Genomic DNA, 18,968 nt, shown 5'->3' with positions numbered 1-18,968 from the left:
TCCGGCCGGTGGCCCGGCGTCCTCCGCGTCTCCCCGGACAACCTCGCGCGTCCACCTCTCCGAGCTCGGGGCGGTTATTTGGATCCCGGAGGGGGGGGTGTCGTTTACCGTAGGAGCCAATCGAAGGCCTGCAAAGCCCCACATGCTAATCTGAGGGGCGGGCGGGCCCCTAATTTGGAGGAGCGCCGATTAGGGGTCAGGGGTTGTCTGGCTGCCTAAAACGCCTTGTCTCCTTAAGTCCTTTGAGGAGGGCCCCCCCGAAAGTGTGGTTGCGAGTGTTACGGGCAACAGAGCAGGGGCGAGACGGGGGAGTAGAAATCGCGGGTAAGAGCGCCCCCAAGCCAGTTGTGGCTCTACACCTTGGCCTCCCAGTGCCTCCCTACTGGAAATAGGGCTCCCCAAGCCCCCACGGCGCCTGGCGCCCCCTGGCGACGTTCTAAGCAGCCCCTCGCGGGCGGGGCCGCGGCTCAGCTCTTCCCACCTCGTCTTCCTGCGGCTCACCCGCTGGCCGGCCCAGACTCCCGTGCACCGCTCCACATCCTCACTCCCTTTTTCTCTTCTCTCAAACCCAGGAGGCCAGGATCTTGCCCGCACAACGACCCGTTTCTCTTTACCTGGTGCCATGCTCCCACCTGTCCTCACCTACCTCTCTCCCGCACTCGGTGCACACTCACTGCCTGGATCTCCCCAACGTGGTTCCCCCCAGGGAGCTGTTCCTTGGATCTTTGGGAAATCCGAAAACTTCCTCCGCAGCCTCCTCTCCCATCGTTTAGCCTTTCTCTAATCTTTTCTTTGCCTGGAGAAACCGCCCAGAAAGACTTCTGCTTTTCCTGAAGCTCTCCAGCAACCCTCTTTTTGGTCAACTTTCCTGTGACTTCCAGTTATTACTCACCTCTTTGAAGGAAAAGTGTTCCGGGCTTCTGGAAAGTTCTCGCTTGGGATTTGAGCCCTAGGAAAAAATGTATTCAGTAGTTAAATTTGGGGATGAAGGGGAAGGGAGCCAAAGTTTGCTAAGCATCGGAATGGGGCAGATACTTCAATAAGCTATTCAACTTGTATAACGAACCTAACTAATGTTTCCATCTTACAGTCTAACTCATACTTTGGACCAAATATTCATTTAAGGGCGTTAGAAACATTAACTCAGTCTCTAAAACAAGATGAATGTTTTTATTATGTTTCCACTATGTATGAGGGATGTAAGATGCACAGAGGCTCAGGTAACTCACAGTCATCTTTCTAATAATTTTTACAGTTGGAATTTGAATCCAGATTCAATTTTTGGAGGAATGACTGGCTATGCGCCTGACTTGAAAGCCACATCTTTCTAATCTTGCAGAAGCCCTCAGTTTCTAGCAAAATAAAGGACATTCTTTTAAGTCAACAACATTCTTACTGTTCTCAGTCGTTCTCAGCACTTCTTACTGGCAAAGTCCCCGGAGTGGTTGGATGGCCGCCTCCCTCCCTTGTTAGTTTTTTTTTTTTTTTTCCCCACCAGGATTATTGCTGGGCCTGAGTGCCTGCACAATGAATCCATTACTCTGAGCAGTATTTCTTTTCTTTTTATTTTATAGGACAGAGAGAAATTAAGGGGCAGGGTAGAAATGGAGACATTTGCAGACTTGCTTCAACACTTGTGAAACTTGCCCCCTATGTGTTGGGAGTGGGGGTTTGAACCTGAGTGTACATGATAATATGTGCTCTCAATCTCTTAAGCCACTGCCTGGCACATTAGTCCACATTTTGCAAAGGACGCCTTCAGGTTGTATGTTGAAGCGCAAGGGTTGGCTGGGGTGAAGTTTCCTATTTTATCCTACTTGCATCAAAGCACAAAGCACTTACCTAGGGATGAGAATTTTGCCTTCCTGTTGGTTTTGTAATTATGGGGAATATAGAGAGTCAAGAGGGAGACAGTTGCTTGGTTTATAATATGCCAGTGAGGCAAAGCTGAAAGTAGCACTCACAGGTCTCATCACCACATCTCCTTCTCTGTCCATCTACTTTCACTGTTACTATTTATTTATTGGATAGAGACAGCCAGAAATCGAGAGGGAAGGGGGACAGAGAGGAAGAGAGACACCTGCAGCACTGCTTCACCGCTCATGAATTTTTCCCCTGCAGGTGGGAACCAGGGACTCGAAACTGGATCCTTGTGCATTGTAACATTGTGTGCTCAACCAGGTGCACCACCACCTGGCCCCTGTCCATCTATTTTCAAAGAGTAAGCCATTGGAGGCCTTCCCTTCGGAGGGATGCTCCTAATAGGGGAGTGAGATTCAAAAGGTGAAAAGGGGGTAAGGGTAGGGGGCAGATAGCATAATTAAAAAAAATATATTTATTTATAAAGTGGAAATACTGACAAGACCATAGGATAATAGGGGTACAGTTTTCACCACTAGAACTTCATATCCCATCCTGTCCCCTGATAGCTTTCCTATTCTTTAACCCTGTGGGAGTATGGACCCAGGATCGTTATGGGGTGCTGAAGGTGGAAGGTCTGCCTTCTGTAATTGCTTCTCTGCTGAACATGGGCGTTGACAGGTTGATCCATACTCCCAGCCTGTCTCTCTCTTTCCCTAGTGGGGAAGGGCTCTGAGGAAGCAGAGCTTCAGGACACATTAGTGGGGATGTCTGTCCAGGGAAATTAGGTTGACATCATGGTAGCATCTGGAACCTGGTGGCTGAAAAAGAGTTAACATATAAAGCCATACAGATTGTTGATTAATCATGAACCTAAAGGCTGGAATATTGCAGATGAAGATTTGGGGTCTCTGTTTTGGAAAAGCTAGTAGGTCTATTTTAGGTATATTCCAAAGGGCCCATGACTTTATTAGTTTTTGCCTGAGCCTGACATCTGATATGCAGGTGGACGGACCCAAGTTATTGTTATTGGGCAGATGTCATAGCTGGAAAAAGGGCTAGAAAACTGGATCAGGGAAGAGAGTAGCTCCCAAATATGGGAAAAGTGTATAAATATTATTGACTGTAAACCCCATTGATTTGATCTGGGGCCCATATTCAGCATAGGAGCCTGAGGCTCCAAAGTCCCAGGTTCAGTGTCCCCCCTAACACACACACACACACACACACACACACACACACACACACACACACACACACACACCGAGCCAGATCTGAGCAGTGCCCTGGTTAAAGGGGAAAAAAAGGGAAAAGGGAGAGTGTAGGGAAACCTATTACTGCAGTGGAGGAGAAGGATGTCCCAAACACAGAATTCTTGAGTATCATATGTATTGTACAAACTGAAAGAAAACAAAGTTTTGACCATCAGGATGAAAAAGTTGGCTGACCTATTGTTCTTTAGAGCACTGCTCAGCTCTGGTTTATGGTGGTGCAGGGGATTGAACCTGGAACTTTGGAGCCTCAGGCACAAGAGTCTTTTTGCATAACTATTATTGTTCTTAATTCTTCTCATAGATAAGGATACCTGTATTCAGATTTTCACTAAATACTTTCTATCCTTCTGAAACACTTCTTGGGGGGGGGGAGTAGTCAACACTATAGTCCTTCATAATTGTCAATAAGTCTCTGTCCTTTTTTATTTTTAATTTTTCTAAATCACAAGTAATAAGGTTGCCTGGTGTCTTCCCTATACTCATTCTCTCCCCCTGGTGGACAAGGAAGAATATTTTCTTCTGTGCTTTGAAGATGCCACTATCAAATCCTGTTCTCAAATGGAGGGAAAAGTCTCTTTCTCACTTTTTCTTTCAGTCTTAACTAGCCTATTTGGAATGAAAAAATGAATATGCCTTATACCATTAAAAAAAACTAAACCTGGTATTTACTATGTTTGCTATACTGGGAGCACAACTTAGTCTCCCCCCCCCAAAAAAAAAACACTTAGTGTGCATTGTCTGTCCACTAACCTGGTACAATGAAAAAATAAGTAGCGGGGCAGAGAACTGGGACTTCACTGTGGATTTTTGATATTTCACTTGCTCTTTGGTTATTAGAATGTCCCCTCACTCAAAAATCATCTTAAAAAAATTTATTTATTCAAAGTCATCTCTTAGAAGCAAGTTTAAAAATAAATAAATAAATAAAACAAGTTTAACTGGATAAAAACTCCATAAATCCCTCTTAGCTGTATATTTGGGAAATCCATAAATGCTTATAATATGTCCTTTAAGGATATTTTTGTAAGGTCTGGTTGGTGGCGAAAGGGACCTGACAGAAAAAGTAAGGCTGTGAGTATTATCAACTAGGGATTTATTTGGGCGCTCCTGGGTGAGGTTCACAGGTCCCGAGAGAGTGGGGGGCCAGGAAATTGTGCTCAGGGTCAGGGGAGGGAGTTTTTTTTTTTTTTTTTTTTTTTACCAGAGCACTGCTCAGTCTGGTTTATGGTGGTGTGTGGGGGATTGAACCTGGGACTTGAGAGCCTCAGGCATAAAACTCTCTTTGCATAACCATTATGCTATACCCTCACCCAGGGGAGGGAGATTCTTTTTTTTTTTTTAATGTTTATTTTATTTTTTTAACCAGGAGGGTCTGTGGTTTCATGAAACTGCTAGCCTCCCGCACACATTCCAGGAATGGGCTGGTCAAGACTGCTGACCCCCAGCAAGCATTCCAGGGATGGACTGGTTTTGCCAGGTTCCACATTCTTATGGCTGAATGTTTTTAGCTTCAGGCATCTTCAATGGTCAGGCCCTCCCAGACCTATCAATTTTAGTTTAGATAGAGAAATTGAGAGGGAGAATGACACGTGTACTGTTTCACCACTTGTGAAGCTTTCCCCCTGCAGGTAGGGACTGGGGACTTGAACTTGGCCAAGTCTATGTGTACTGTAATACGTGCATTCAGCCAGGTGCACCACCACTTGGCCCCTAGAATGTTTTGATACCAAGGAGACAGCATAATGCCTATGCAAGGGACTTTTTTTTTTTTTTTATGTCTGAGGCTCTGAGGTCCCAGGTTCAACCCCAGAGCCTATCATAAGCCAGAGCTGAGCAGTGCTCTGGGTCTCTATCTTTTTCTCTGTGTATCTCTTTCATTAAAATAAAACAGATATATAGTTTTTATTAAAGAAAATGTTTAAATCACATCCAAAATGACAGTCTTGGCACAATATGGACCTCAGTAAAAAAAAAAAAAAAAAAGTATAGAAGTAAATACAAAGTAGAAACAATAGAGCTGTTTCCAGGATCTGGGCAGATACATGTCCCTTATTGGAGGTGGAAATTTAGAAGCAGTTAATTTATTTATTCCTTCTTTCTTCCTTCCTTCCTTTCTTTCTTTCTTTCTTCTCCTTCTCCTCCTTCTCCTTCTCCTTCTCCTTCTTCTTCTTCTTCTTCTTCTTCTTTTTTGCCTCCAGTGTTATTGCTGGGGCTTGGTGCTTGCACTATGAATCCACTGCTCCTAGAGGCTACTTTCCCCTTTTGTTGCCCTTGTTGTTTTATCGTTGTTGTGATTATTATTGTTGTTATTTATGTTGTTGTTGTTGGATAGGACAGAGAGAAGTCGAGAGAGGAGGGGAAGACAGATAAAGACAGACACCTGCAGACCTGCTTCACCCCTTGTGAAGTGACCCTCCTGCAGGTGGGGAGCCAGGGGCTCGAACCGGGATCCTTACTCCAGTTTTTGCTCTTTGCGCCATATGCGCTTAACCCGCTGCACTACCGCCTGGCCTCCAGAAGTAGTTGATTTTAAGGAAAATTATGTAGGACCAATTGTTTTCCTTCTTTAAAAAAAAATTAAATTATTACCTATGATAAGAAGAAAGAGAAAGAGAGAGAGAGAGAGAGAGAGAGAGAGAGATTTTCACATGAGGCTGAGGGAAGGAGAAAGAAAATAAGCCAGAGCACTACTCTAGGCCATGCAGTGCTGGGGACTGAATTAGGAACCTTAGGCTCAGAAGTCCAAGCTCTACTAGCTAAGCCATTTCTCCAACCATAGAACCAATTGTTTCTTAAAGTCATCAAGACTACTTCTAGGCGCTTCAATTTACTATCACACCATTTATCAGCAGAGAGGAAAGGACAGTGTGGAGGAGAGTTAGGCAATAAGGTCAGATAACTAGTGCTTGTAATTCCAGCTCTGCTTCTTAGCTCAATTTCTCTGTGCCCTAGTCTTTTTATCTGTAATAGAGGGAAGATAATATTTATGATATGTTATGATATATGAAACATTATATGTAGAAAATGCTTTCGCAAAATACCTGCTACTTGGTAAGTAGGTTATACATAGTAACTACTGGTATAATGAATGAAATATGTTTTCAGTGCCTTCTGTATGAAAGGACCCATGGTAGCTGCTTTAAAAAAATTATTTAGGGTTCACAGAAACATTTTATGCATTTACTCATTCAAGTCAGTTCACTCAAAATATAGAAATTTCTGTTACATGCTAGACATCATATTGGTTGCTAAGAACTAGCAATAGCCTCTTTGTTTATTTACTAGGATCTTTATTTATTGCTTAGAGATAGCCAGAAATTGAGAGGAAGGGGGAAAGAGAGTCAGAGAGAGAGACCTGCTGCACTGCTTCACTGCTTGTAATGCTTTCCCCCTGCAAATGGGGGTCAGGGGCTTGAACCTGGGTCCTTGTGCATTGTGTTCAACCAGATGCGCCACCACCTGGTCCCAGAAAAGTTCCAAGTTCAGTCATCCACACCACCATAAGCTAGAGCTGATCAGTGCTCTGGTAATAAATAAATAAATAAATAAATAAATAAATTCCCTTTCTCTGAATACTCCCATAAAGAAAATAATAGCACAAGGATTAGGGTAGACTGGAAAATGTCTCAAGAGGGAGACATCATTCAACTCTGGCTGATTGCTGGAATGAAGTTGTTTTTCCCCCCCAAAGAAATGGATATCTGGAGTTTTAAAAGACACATACACACACACACACACACAATATTGTTGTAGTTATTACTGTTGTTGTTATTGATGTTGTCTTTGTTGGATAGGACAGAGAGAAATGGAGAGAGGAGGGGAAGACAGAGGGGGAGAGAAAGACAGACACCTGCAGACCTGCTTCACCACCTGTGAAGCGACTCCCCTGCAGGTGGGGAGCCAGGGGCTTGAACCGAGATCCTTATGGTAGTCCTTGCACTTTGCGCCACATCCACTTAACCCACTGTGCTACTGCCCAACTCTCCAAGACACCTATATTTTCTTTCTTTATATATTTTTAATTTTTTTATTATTTTACTTATTTATTAATGAGAAAGGTAGGAAGAACCAGATATCACTCTGGTACATGTGCTGCCAGGGATTGAATTAGGGACCTCATGGTTGAGAATCCAATGCCTTATCTATTGTGCCACACCACCTCCCGGACCACAACACCTATATTTTCTAATTATTGGCAACTACAACTTTAACATTTTATTTTTAATTTTTAATATTTTGTTCATTTGATGAATAGACACAGAAAGAAATTGAAGGGGAGGGGAGATAGAAAACAAGAAAGAGAGATACCTGTGGCACCGCTACCTACTTGTGAAACTTCCTCCTTAAAAAAGTATATTATCAAGCCCCCGGCTCCCCACCTGCAGGGGAGTCGCTTCACAGGCGGTGAAGCAGGTCTGCAGGTGTCTGGCTTTCTCTCCCCCTCTCTGTCTACCCCTCCCCTCTCCATTTCTCTCTGTCCTATCCAACAATGAAGACAGACTACAACAATAAAACAACAAGAGCAACAAAAAGGGAATAAATAAATAATAAAAAATATTAGTGATTTAGTATTGATTTACAAAGTTACATGTCAAGAGGGGTATAATTCCATATTGTTCCCATTGCTAGAGTTCTGAATCCCCAATCCCTTCATTGCAAGCCACAGTAGTTCTCCTAAGGTTGCAGACAAAGGTCAACTGTCATCTCTACAACTATTAGTCTACCTTTGTATATGATTACCCACTTTCTTCCAAGTCCAGTCCTCTCTTCCCCTCCAAGCCACATATAACTCTATTACTACATCCAAATGTTCCTCTTTTTATTCCTCCTCACTCTCTGTAAAGCTTGGTTCTTGCAGGTGTGGACCAGAGGCTTGAAGCCATGTCCTTGTACATGGTAACCTGTGTTCAATAGGATGCACCACTGCCCAGCCCCACAACTACAACATAAAGGACACTCTGCTGTAGCCTCTTTCTTTCTTTTTTAAAAAATATTTATTTATTTATTCCCAGCAGCGGGTTAAGCGCAGGTGGCGGAAAGCCCGAGGCCCGGTTTGAGCCCCCGACTCCCCACCTGCAGGGGAGTCGCTTCATAAGCGGTGAAGCAGGTCTGCAGGTGTCTCTCTTTCTCACCCCCTCTCTGTCTTCCCCTCCTCTCTCCATTTCTCTCTGTCCTATCCAACAATGATGACATCAATAAGAACAACAATAATAACTACAACAATAAAACAATAAAGGCAACAAAAAGGGAATAAATAAATAAATTAAAAAATTATTCTCTTTTATTGCCCTTGTTTTATTGTTGTAGTTATTATTGATGTCGTTGTTGTTGGATAGGACAGAGAGAAATGGAGAGAGGAGGGGAAGACAGAGAGGGGGTGAGAAAGAGAGACACCTGCAGACCTGCTTCACCGCTTGTGAAGCAACTACCTTGCAGGTGGGGAGCTGGGGGCTCAAACCCAGATCCTTCTGCTGGTCCTTGCTTTGCGCCACTTGCGCTTAACCCGCAGCGCTACTGCCCGACTCCCTGTAGCCTGTTTCTACAGGCAGGATTCAGAATGCAAGCAGAGGCAATGCTTGTGCAGAATATTTTCTTTCTGTAGCCTTTGGAGAGAGGCCAACAAAATTTACCCTTGGGGATTAAGTAGGAAGTAGAGGACCAAGGGAAGGTAATGGAGACTAAAGACAAAGCAAAAAACAGTCACATGTGGCAGTGACTGTTGTTCAATATCCTGTACTTGTCTCAGGTACCATCCTTAAGATTCTCTTGGATCTTAAGTAACCTGGAATACAAGAAGATCTCAGTGAACAAGTTTCTTTAAAAGCCCTCAGTGGGTTCAGTTTCTTACTCTGAGCCTGACACTCTCTCATGTAAGAGTAAACAGAATTTGACCATTTTGTTTGTTTGTTTGTCTGTTATCCTGCTAGCGGCAGGGATGAAAACAACTTGACTTACTCTTGGTACCAAGTGGTAAGACTAAAGACTTGGAAAAGAACAGAGAACTCAGAGCTAGAGGCCAAATTCAAGGTCAGTTTTCTCTCCTCCAGTTAACATTAACCTGTAGGTAAATGGACCTACCCCTCCTGGAGGGCTTGATAAGCAGGAGCCATTGTGGAAGAGTAAAGCTAGCTGTTTATCTGCAAGGAAAGGAGCAGCCTGAGGTAAAGATTTCACATATTTTTGTCCTCTTGAACTTTGCTAAGAATGTACCTGTTCCTTGGGGCCCAGGTGTCATTGGTTACTTACTGAACACAACGCTTTCTTCCCTCCCTGCTCAGGTGTCACCATGAAGGGACTTGAGTTTAAGTGGCAGCCTTCATCAGCAAGGAGAAATAAGTGGCAATCCTAGGCCAACTTAATTCTGCCTTTTGGGGGTGGTTGTGAGCATTCAATGAGTTGGTATACCTGGCAATTCTCTGAAAAGCCTAGAGAACTATACCCACAAACGACTTATTAAATTATTTATGGGTAGACTTGGGAATGAGGCAGAGAGAGAGGTGGAAAGGTGCAGTAATGAAAAAAAAAAAAAAGTCCTAGGGTAAAACAGTTGTCTAGAATTAGCAGGTTTGGGTACAGAGGGGAGGTGATTCCCAAGAGATTGTGTGATTCTGGCGAGCCTACTATAATTGCATACTGCTGGTGGTAGTCCCAGTTGTTGGATTCCCTTTGGGTAATAACATGGTGATATAAATAAATAAATAGCCACAAGTTACATATCTTATATTTGCCAGCACAGTAATAGTGACTTGGAATATGTATCTTAAAATAATCCTAAAGAAGTAGAAGGACATCTATACAGGAAACTGCATTTTAGATCTATTGATACAATAAAAAATTGGAAGCAACTCACTTTGTTAATAGGGTAATGCTTGGTTAAATCAAGCGTATTCAGGGAGTCTGGTGGTAGCACAGGGGTTAAGTGCATGTGGTGCAAAGTACAAGGACCGGTCAGGATTCCGGTTCAAGTCCCCAGCTCCCCATCTGCAGGGGAGTCCCTTCAAGGCGGTGAAGCATGTCTACAGGTGTCTCTCTGTCTCTATTCCTCTCTATCTCCCACTTCTCTCTCAATTTCTCTTTGTCTCTATCCAATAATAAATAAATAAATAAAGTTTAAAAAAAGGAATTAAAAAATCAAGCACATTCCTTCAATGTGTTATTCCAAAAACCAACAAATATGCAAACTTAGAATAACATTTCTTTCTTTAAAGATTTATTTCATTATTAGTTGGGGTGGGGGGCTGGGGAGACAGCATAATGGTTATGCATAAAGCTTTTAAAAACAATTTTTTTAATCCTTATTTTTTGGATAGAAACAGCCATAAATCGAGAAGGGGCGATAGAGAGGAAGAGAGATGGAGAGACACCTGCAGCCCTGCTTCACCACTCGTGAAGCTTTCCCCTGCAGGTGGGGACCGGGGGCTCGAACCTGGGTTCTTGTGTACTGTAACATGTGCACTCAACCAGGTGTACCCCCACCTGGCCCCATGCATAAAACTTTTTAAAGGTTTTTTTATTTATAAAATAATAATATTGACAAGATACATAATCTTTTTTTCTGGATCATTGATATAAATTATTATTTTTTCTTTTTTTATTTCTTTATTGGGGAATTAATGTTTCACATTCAACAGTAAATACAATAGTTTGTACATGCATAACATTTCCCAGTTTCCCATATAACAATACAACCCCCACTAGGTCCTCTCTCAAGATAGATAATCTTATGTATATAAGATATATCCTATATCTTATAGCATAAGAAGGGTAAAATTCCACACAATTCCCACTAGTAGAGTTCTGTATCCCATCCCCTCCTTTGAAAGCATTCCTATTCTTTATATATATATATATATTTTTTTTTAAATTTATTATTTATTCCCTTTTGTTGACCTTGTTGTTTTATTGTTGTAGTTGTTGGATAGGAGAAATGGAGAAAGACAGAGAGGGGAGAGGAAGATAGACACCTGCAGACCTGTTTCACTTCCCATGAAGCGACTCCCCTGTAGGTGGAGATCCGGGGGCTCGAACTGGGATCCTTATGCCAGGCCTTGCGACACCACCTGTCCTTAACCCGCTGTGCTACCGCCTGACTCAGAAGTTTTCCTATTCTTTTTATTTATTTATTTATTCCCTTTTGTTGTCCTTGTTTCTTTTTATTGTTGTAGTTACTATTGTTACTATTGTTGTCGTCGTTGTTAGATAGGACAAAGAGAAATGGAGAGAAGAGGGGACGACAGAGGGGGAGAGAAAGATAGACACCTGCAGACCTGCTTCACCGCCTGTGAAGCGATTCCCCTGAAGGTGGGGAGCCGGGGGCTCAAACCCGGATCCTTATGCCAGTCCTTGAGCTTTGAGCCACCTGCGCTTAACCCACTGCACTACCGCCCAACTCCCGAGTTTTCCTATTCTTTATCCCTCTGGGAGTATGGAAGGATCATTATGGGATGCAGAAGGTGGAAGGTCTGGCTTATGTAATTGCTTCCCCGCTAAACATGGGTACTGGCAGGTCAATCCATACTCCCAGCTTGTTTCTAGCTTTCCCTAGTGGGGTAGGGCTCTGGGGAGGTGGGGTTCCAGGACACATTGCTGAGGTCCTCTGCCCAGAGAAGTCAGGTTGGTGTCATGGTAGCATCTACAAGTTGCTGGCTGAAAAACCATTAAAATATAAAGCAGAACAAGTTGCTTAATAATCAAGAACCTAGAGGCAAGAATATAGCAGATGAGATTTGGAGTTTCCATTTTGGAAAAAGCTAGTAGATCTATTTTAAGTATGTTCCAAAGGGCCCATGCATAAAACTTTAATGTCTGAGTATCTGAGGGCCCAAGTTCAATCCCCAGTACCACCATAAGCCAGACCTGAGCAGTGTTGTGGTCTTTCTGTCTTTCACTGTATCTTTCTCTCAATACACCTCTTCCATTAACAAAATAATAAAATAAAAAATTAAAGAGAAAGGAGGGAACCAGAGCATCATTCTTCATATCTGATAGTCCAATGCTTTATCTACTGTACTATTTTCCTTGTTACTAGAATAACATTTTACATAAATATATGTATTTGCCACTAAGCTTATCCTGGGCCTTAGTGCCACATACAACTCCTATATTCCCAGGGGCTTCTTCCTTTCATTTTCTTTTTTCTTTTTGGATAGACGGAGAGAGATAAGAGGTTGAGAGAGACAGAGATGAGGCATACTTCCTGCACTGTTCCACCACTTGTGAAATGTTCAGTTTCCCATCTGTAGGTGAGGACCAGGAAGTTGAACTTGTGTCCTTGTGCCTTTTGATGTATGTACTCTTCTGGATGTGCCATTTCCCAGCCTCTAAAATGGCATTTCTATGAAAATATAGATACACTGTTAAACAGTAGACATATGGAGGGCTAGCAAGATAGCTCACTTGGATATTGTACCTGCTTTGTCATGCACATGACCAGGGTTCAAGTCTGGCCCTCAGTGCACTGTAGGAAGCTTTAGTGATGTGGTATCTTTTCTTCTCTCCCTTTGTATCTGTGTTTCAATGTTTCTGTCTTTCTATATTAAAAAAAAAAAAAAATTAGTGGTTCGGGAGGTAGCGCAGTGACAGTGCCTTGGACTCTCAAGCATGAAGTCCGGAGTTCGATCCCCGGCAGCACATGTGCCAGAGTGATGTCTGGTTCTTTCTCTCTCCTCCTATCTTTCTCATAAATAAAATCTTAAAAAAAAAAAATTAGCTCAGAAAGGTAAATTCCTAGTAGTGACAAATAAACAAATACTAGAAACATGTAGACTTTGCCATAATTAAAAATATGTTTATGATATATTAAGTGGACAAGAAGCAGATATAAAATCATTTTTTGTTGGAATCGGGCGGTAGTGCAGCGGGTTAAGCGCAGGTGGTGCAAAGCACAAGGACTGGCATAAGGATCCCGGTTCGAGCCCCCACTCGAGCCCCCGGCTCCCCACCTGCAGAGGGGTCGCTTCCAGGTGGTGAAGCAGATCTGCAGGTGTCTGTCTTTCTCTCCCCTTCTCTATCTTCCCCTCCTCTCTCCATTTCTCTCTGTCCTATCTAACAATTATGACAACAATACTAACAATAACAATAAAACAACAAGGGCAACAAAAGGAAATAGATAAATATTTTTAAAAATCATTTTTGTATTATGGGAATAAATATGGTTAGAAATCAAGAATATTAGGGAGTCGGGCAGTAGTGCAGTGGGTTAAGCGCAGGTGGAGCAAAGCGCAAGGACCTGCATAAGGATCCCTGTTTGAGCCCCCAGCTCCCCACCTGCAGGGGAGTCGCTTCACAAGTGGTGAAGCAGGTCTGCAGGTGTCTTTCTCTCCCCCTCTCTGTCTTCCCCTCCTCTCTCCATTTCTCTCTGTTCTATCTAACAACAATAACTACAATAATAAAACAACAAAAAAGGGAATAAATGAATATTTTTTAAAATTAAGAAAAAGATTTTTTTAAAAAAAGAAATCAAGAATAAAAGAGTACACACAAGGGCCAAAATTAGTGTTTTAGGGTAACAGAGCTACAGCTAATTTCCTACCCTTCCCTTTTCTTTATTATAATTTTAATTTTTTTATTATTATTATTTTATTTTTTTAAAAAAATATTTATTTATTCATTTTCCCTTTGTTTTTGCCCTTGTTGTTTTATTATTGTAGTTATTATTGTTGTTGTTATTGATGTCTTCCTTGTAGGATAGGACAGAGAGAAATGGAGAGAGGAGGGGGAGATAGAGAGGAGAGAGAAAGATAGACACCTGAAGACATGCTTCACCACTTGTGAAACGACTCCCCTACAGGTGGGGAGCCGGGGGCTTGAACCGGGATCCTCTCGCCGGTCATTGTGCTTTGTGCCACCTGCGCTTAACCGCTGTGCTACCGCCCGACTCCCTATAATTTTAATTTTTATTGCAATAACCAGGGCACTACTCATATCTGGCTTATGGTGGGTGGATGGGGAAGTGGGGTGGGGATTGAACCTGGGACTTCAGTGTCACAGGCATAGAAGCCTTTTGCATAATCATCATAGTATCTCCCTCCCCCCACCATTTCCCAAACTTCCTTTAGTTATATTATTTCGATAATAGTAATAAGTTAAATAAAAATATCAATAACAGTTTTTGAAATCAAAGAAGGCCAGTGAAGTAGTTCACTTGGATAGTTTGCTCTTTGTCATATGTGCAACCCAGGTTCTAGCCCAGCCCCTTACCACACTGAGGAAGGCTTCAATGCTATGGTCTTTCTGTCTATCTTTTTTTAACCAGAGCACTGATCAGTTCCGGTTGATGGTGGTGTTATTCTGGGTGTTATGCTGGGAGAAACTACACCCTTTTCTTTGGTCAGAGGCTCTGAAGGTCTGCATTTGGCTCTGGATGTTAATCTTGTTCAATCAGTATCAAATCAACCTTATATTCCATGAACCATTCTCTATATTCTTGCATTCTTTCTCAGTTTACCTGTGGGAGATACAGTGTAGCATTGAAACAGTTAAAAGACCTCCTCAAAGCACCTCAGCCTTCACTCTCTGGGATTAACCCCCTGTGGGCTTGGTTCTGAAGCTGTCTCCAGACACTCATTCACTCACTTATAATAAGATTGTTTACCAGGTAGTGTCATGCATAGCTTCTCAGCCTGCACCTGAAAGCCTCGGGAGGGAAAAGCTTAGGTCAGGATTGGCTGAGTAAGTCCCCAAGGTAATAGTCAATGGCAAAAGGTGGAATCGGTTCCCTCTGAGAGCTTGCTCCAACAGTGGAGGTGGGGTGGCATTTTGTAACTCACAACCTGTTGCCTGGTGGTGGAACCTAATTGACCACCCACAAGTGCAAGAGAAGGGGTCCCCCTGCAGGTGGATCCAAGTAACTGCTGCTACCTCTGTCCTCTCCAGGGCGTGGTTGTTATTTCCCTAGAGCCTCCTCCCAGGCTTCGGAGATGCTTCAGTGCCTGTCTTTGGAAGGAACAGACTCAGAAGAGAGGGAAGACAGTTCTGTAGAAGAACCAAAAGAAGTCATCACCCTGGCTTTTGTGAAAGAGAACACTGGGGTGCAAAATGGACTTCAGAATGCCCAGCAGCAAGGCAAGAAGAAGAGGAAGAAAAAGAGGTTAGGATTGAAAGTTGGGGCAGGGGGATCCATGCTGGGAACAGCAGCAAGGACCTGGAGGGAAGGGGATCTTGGGTGCTTATGAGAGGAGGAACTATGTGCTGGGACTGTCAGGAACACCACTTTCAGTGAATATAAAAAGAAATAGACTTTAACAGAACCAAATAATGGTGTGTGCAATCTAAAAATCACACCTGGTCCTGGTCTTCATTCAACTGATATTTGTAATGCATTTAAAAAAATGTGTAGGGAGAAATGATTTCCCTGTTTTGAGAAAGAGCTTACTGTCTTGGGAATTTTTGTACACTTTAAATGTAATAGAACCACACTGCCTTAAGATATGACCGCAGCTTCTTCTACATTTCAATTCTCATTTAGTATTTTTCCATACCTTGCTCCATTCTGGAGGAAAATGAATCACTCTTCAAACTGATTGATGTCTGAAAGCTTGCTCACTTTCTAATTCACAGCTTCCCTTAATGGGAAAGACTTGGGGGAGGCTGCTGACTATTTGGGCCAGAAATATTTTCAAATCCTTCCCTGATGGACCACTGGAATAAAAGGATTGAAAGGGTGATGATGTTAATATGAAGCTGCACGTAAAATCAAACTGGTTATGATCGCAATACAAAATTTCAATCTTATGCACGAAGTGATTATACTCTTGAGTCCATATTTTCTGCTACTCCCACCTTCTGGATCTGCATCATCCCGCCAGGCTTTATGTGGCAGGTTGGGTTTCATGCCTGGCCACCTGGGAAAGGGTGCAGTCATTTGTGGGTGCAGTCACTTGTTTGGGCAGGTATGTCTGTGTCTGTCTTGCTGCTCTCCTTCTTCTCTTTTCCAGATGATTGGTGATCAATCTATCCAGCTGCCGATATGATAGTGGTGAGCATCTGTGATGGAGATTGAGTGAACTTCCCCCCAAATGGTTGTGAGGGTCGGTCATTCTTGTATACTCTTGAGGGTGAAAAATGGGATATCTTCAACCTTTGTTCTTTTCTTCTTCCAATCCAAAAAATTATTTGAGGGAGTTGGAAATCTCATTCCTGCAAAATGAAAGCATTGACAGCAACTCTCTCTAGGGCTTATGTGTGATTATTTGGGGATCTTATTATAGAGAAGCAGTTATTGCTGTTGTCAATGACTTTTTTAAAAAAATTATTATCTTTATTTATTCATTTATTGGATAGAGACAGCCAGAAATCAAGAGGGAAGGGGGGACAGAGAGGAAGAGAGACAGAGAGACACCTGCAGCACTTTACTACTCGTGAAGCTTTTCCCCCTGCAGGTGAGGATAGGGGACTCCAACCTGGGTCCTTGTGCATTGTAACATGTATGCTCACCAGGTGTGCCAACACCTGGCCCCCTGTCAATGACTCTTTTTTAAAAAATATATTATTTATTTATTTATTAATGAGAAAGATAGGAGGAGAAAGAGAAAGAACCAGACTTCACTCTGGTACATGTGCTGCCGGGGATTGAACTCAGGACCTCATGCTTAAGAGTCCGATGCTTTATCCACTGCACCACCTCCCGGACCACTGTCAATGACTCTTTATAGCACAAATTACAAACTGGATTCTGTGATCTGAAGGTGACCAACAGACTTAATTTGTGCTACAGAGCACAGTGTTGTACCTTTAGTTTCAAATTTGAATTTGAATGCCATTTGTGCATTTAAAGACTACAGGCCTGTTTACCTTCCTGGCCCTGAAACCCAGTGGAGTTTGAGTTTGAGTCAGCTCTCACTTATTAAAACCAACAGGGACTGACAAAGAAGGATGTGACAACATATACGGGGTTTTGAAAGACATTGTTTAATTTTTTTTCTTGTGTCAATTTACCTTACTAATTAAGCTTGCTCTAGCCCATGTTAAGGATTAGTTTATATTCCCTGAACATTCAGGGCTTAGTGTTTGGAGGGAAGCCAGAGGCTTACTTCTTGCCAAAGGGAAGCCAGGGCGGGTAAAACATTCATCCATTTAATCTGTGGGGATCACTAGGCAAAGGCTGTATCCTTCCACAACCTTCAACTCCCCGCCTTCCTCTCATATGTCCTATGGGCAAGATGGCTTCCAGTCCGAAGAAATGCAGGAACTTTAATGAACGTTCACTTCAGTTCTTGGCCTGGAACCTTAGAAACCTCTGTACTGCTTACTCCTCCCCTGCTTTCTGGATTAACATGCCTTTCTTCCTCCAACCCAATGGCAGTGCGTAGAGCTGCCCAACAGTATGGCCTTCGAGAAGGTGGAGAAAATGAAGACTGGACTCTTTACTGGACTGACTTCTCAGTGTCACTGGAGCGGGTGATGGAAATGAAAAGTTACCAGGTATCTGGGTCTGAGCTTGTCCTCAGTAGTCAGTGTAGCATGTACTCAAGGAGTGCCCTACATTTATGACAGCTTTTTATGAGTACTCCCATTCCCCCCATTGCTTATGAATTTGGGCTTCTTTTGCAGAAAATAAACCATTTCCCTGGGATGAATGAAATCTGCCGCAAAGATTTGTTGGCCAGGAATATGAGCCGCATGTTAAAGATGTTCCCCAAAGATTTCCACTTTTTTCCTAGGACTTGGTGTCTTCCTGCTGAGTAAGTGTCTACCTGTGCTTCCCTCTCCACTCACTACGTCCAATTTACATTTTTTCCCTTGCTCCTGGTTCTGTGACTGCTACTTTTGCTCCCTATGTAATTTCCCATTTCTCTAATCTCTGTCTTTAGCCAGAGGGACAAAAGATATATCCAAGACTGAGAAACCATCAGCATCTGCCTATAAAACTAGATGACATGTGGGGCCTGGGTGCCTTGGAGTCTATACTAACAATTTGAATAAGACATTGTTTTGACCCTGAAAGTGATTGATTTTGAATTTCATGACCTTTTTTTTTTTTTTAAGTTTCTTTCTTTCTTTCTTTCTTTCTTTCTTTCTTTCTTTCTTTCTTTCTTTTTTTTTGTCTCCAGGGTTATTACTGGGGCTCGGTGCCTGCACTATGAAGCCACTGCTCCTGGAGGCCATTTTTTCCCTTTTGTTGCCCTTGTTGTTTATCGTTGTTGTTATTGTTGTTGTCATTGTTGGATAGGACAGAGAGAAATGGAGAGAGAAGGGGAAGACAGAGGGGGAGAGAAAGAAAGACACCTGCAGACCTGCTTCACTGCTTGTGAAGTGACCCTCCTGCAGGTGGGAATCTGGGGGCTCGAACTGAGATCCTTAATCTGGTCCTTGAGCTCCGCACCATGTGCACTTAACCCGCTGCACTACCGCCCGGCCCCCAACAGTTTCCTATTTTTTAAGAACCACAAACACTTGTAGAAGAAGTGAAGTAATGGCTACTACCTGTGTTAGGAGCCTGGTCTCCACCCCATAGAAATGTCATGGATGGTGGTCAACTCTTCCCCATCTCTGGTCCCACTTTATCCACCTTGAAAATGGACATCCAAATTTTACATAACACGCTCTGGACTGCACAACCCAAGAAACAGGAGAAATGAGATGACAAAAATGTGAACTGAGTATAATCTGGTGTTTGTGATACAGAGCAGGGTAGAGAAGGGTCACCATCATGTGGCAAGGACCCCTGGAGGGTCTCTACATTCCATGCTTGTCAGACCAGAAGCTCTAAGTTCCCAGCACTTCCTAGCTTTCTGGAACAACTCTCAGGGTTTAGCAACAACCTAGAAGGAAATGTGTCATCAGGCATCTGCAGATTTCATGGCCACTGAGGAACATTGTAGTTAGAGGATTTCT

At 42.9% G+C, this 18,968-nt stretch overlaps 1 protein-coding gene across 3 annotated transcripts in view; it reads left to right on the top strand.

The window, feature by feature from the left end:
- Positions 1 to 202: 202 nt before the first annotated feature.
- The window catches only part of TTLL6 (tubulin tyrosine ligase like 6), a 65,552-nt gene continuing 46,786 nt past the window's right edge, over positions 203 to 18,968 (top strand). For 2 of the 3 annotated variants that reach the window (XM_060203660.1, XM_060203659.1), the window contains exons 1-3: positions 15,965 to 16,110; positions 17,437 to 17,555; positions 17,685 to 17,815. In XM_060203660.1, the coding sequence (XP_060059643.1) occupies positions 17,535 to 17,555; positions 17,685 to 17,815 (152 nt within the window). In that variant the 5' untranslated portion in view covers positions 15,965 to 16,110; positions 17,437 to 17,534. Of the gene's footprint in view, positions 325 to 15,964; positions 16,111 to 17,436; positions 17,556 to 17,684; positions 17,816 to 18,968 lie in introns of those variants that run through there. The other variant, XM_060203661.1, reaches the window with a different exon arrangement.

This window comes from Erinaceus europaeus, chromosome 12 (assembly GCF_950295315.1).
Source record: "Erinaceus europaeus chromosome 12, mEriEur2.1, whole genome shotgun sequence".
NCBI classification, from domain to species: domain Eukaryota; kingdom Metazoa; phylum Chordata; class Mammalia; order Eulipotyphla; family Erinaceidae; genus Erinaceus; species Erinaceus europaeus.
The sequence above is the reverse complement of the archived record's forward strand: the minus strand, read 5'-3'. Positions and strand labels throughout refer to the sequence as shown.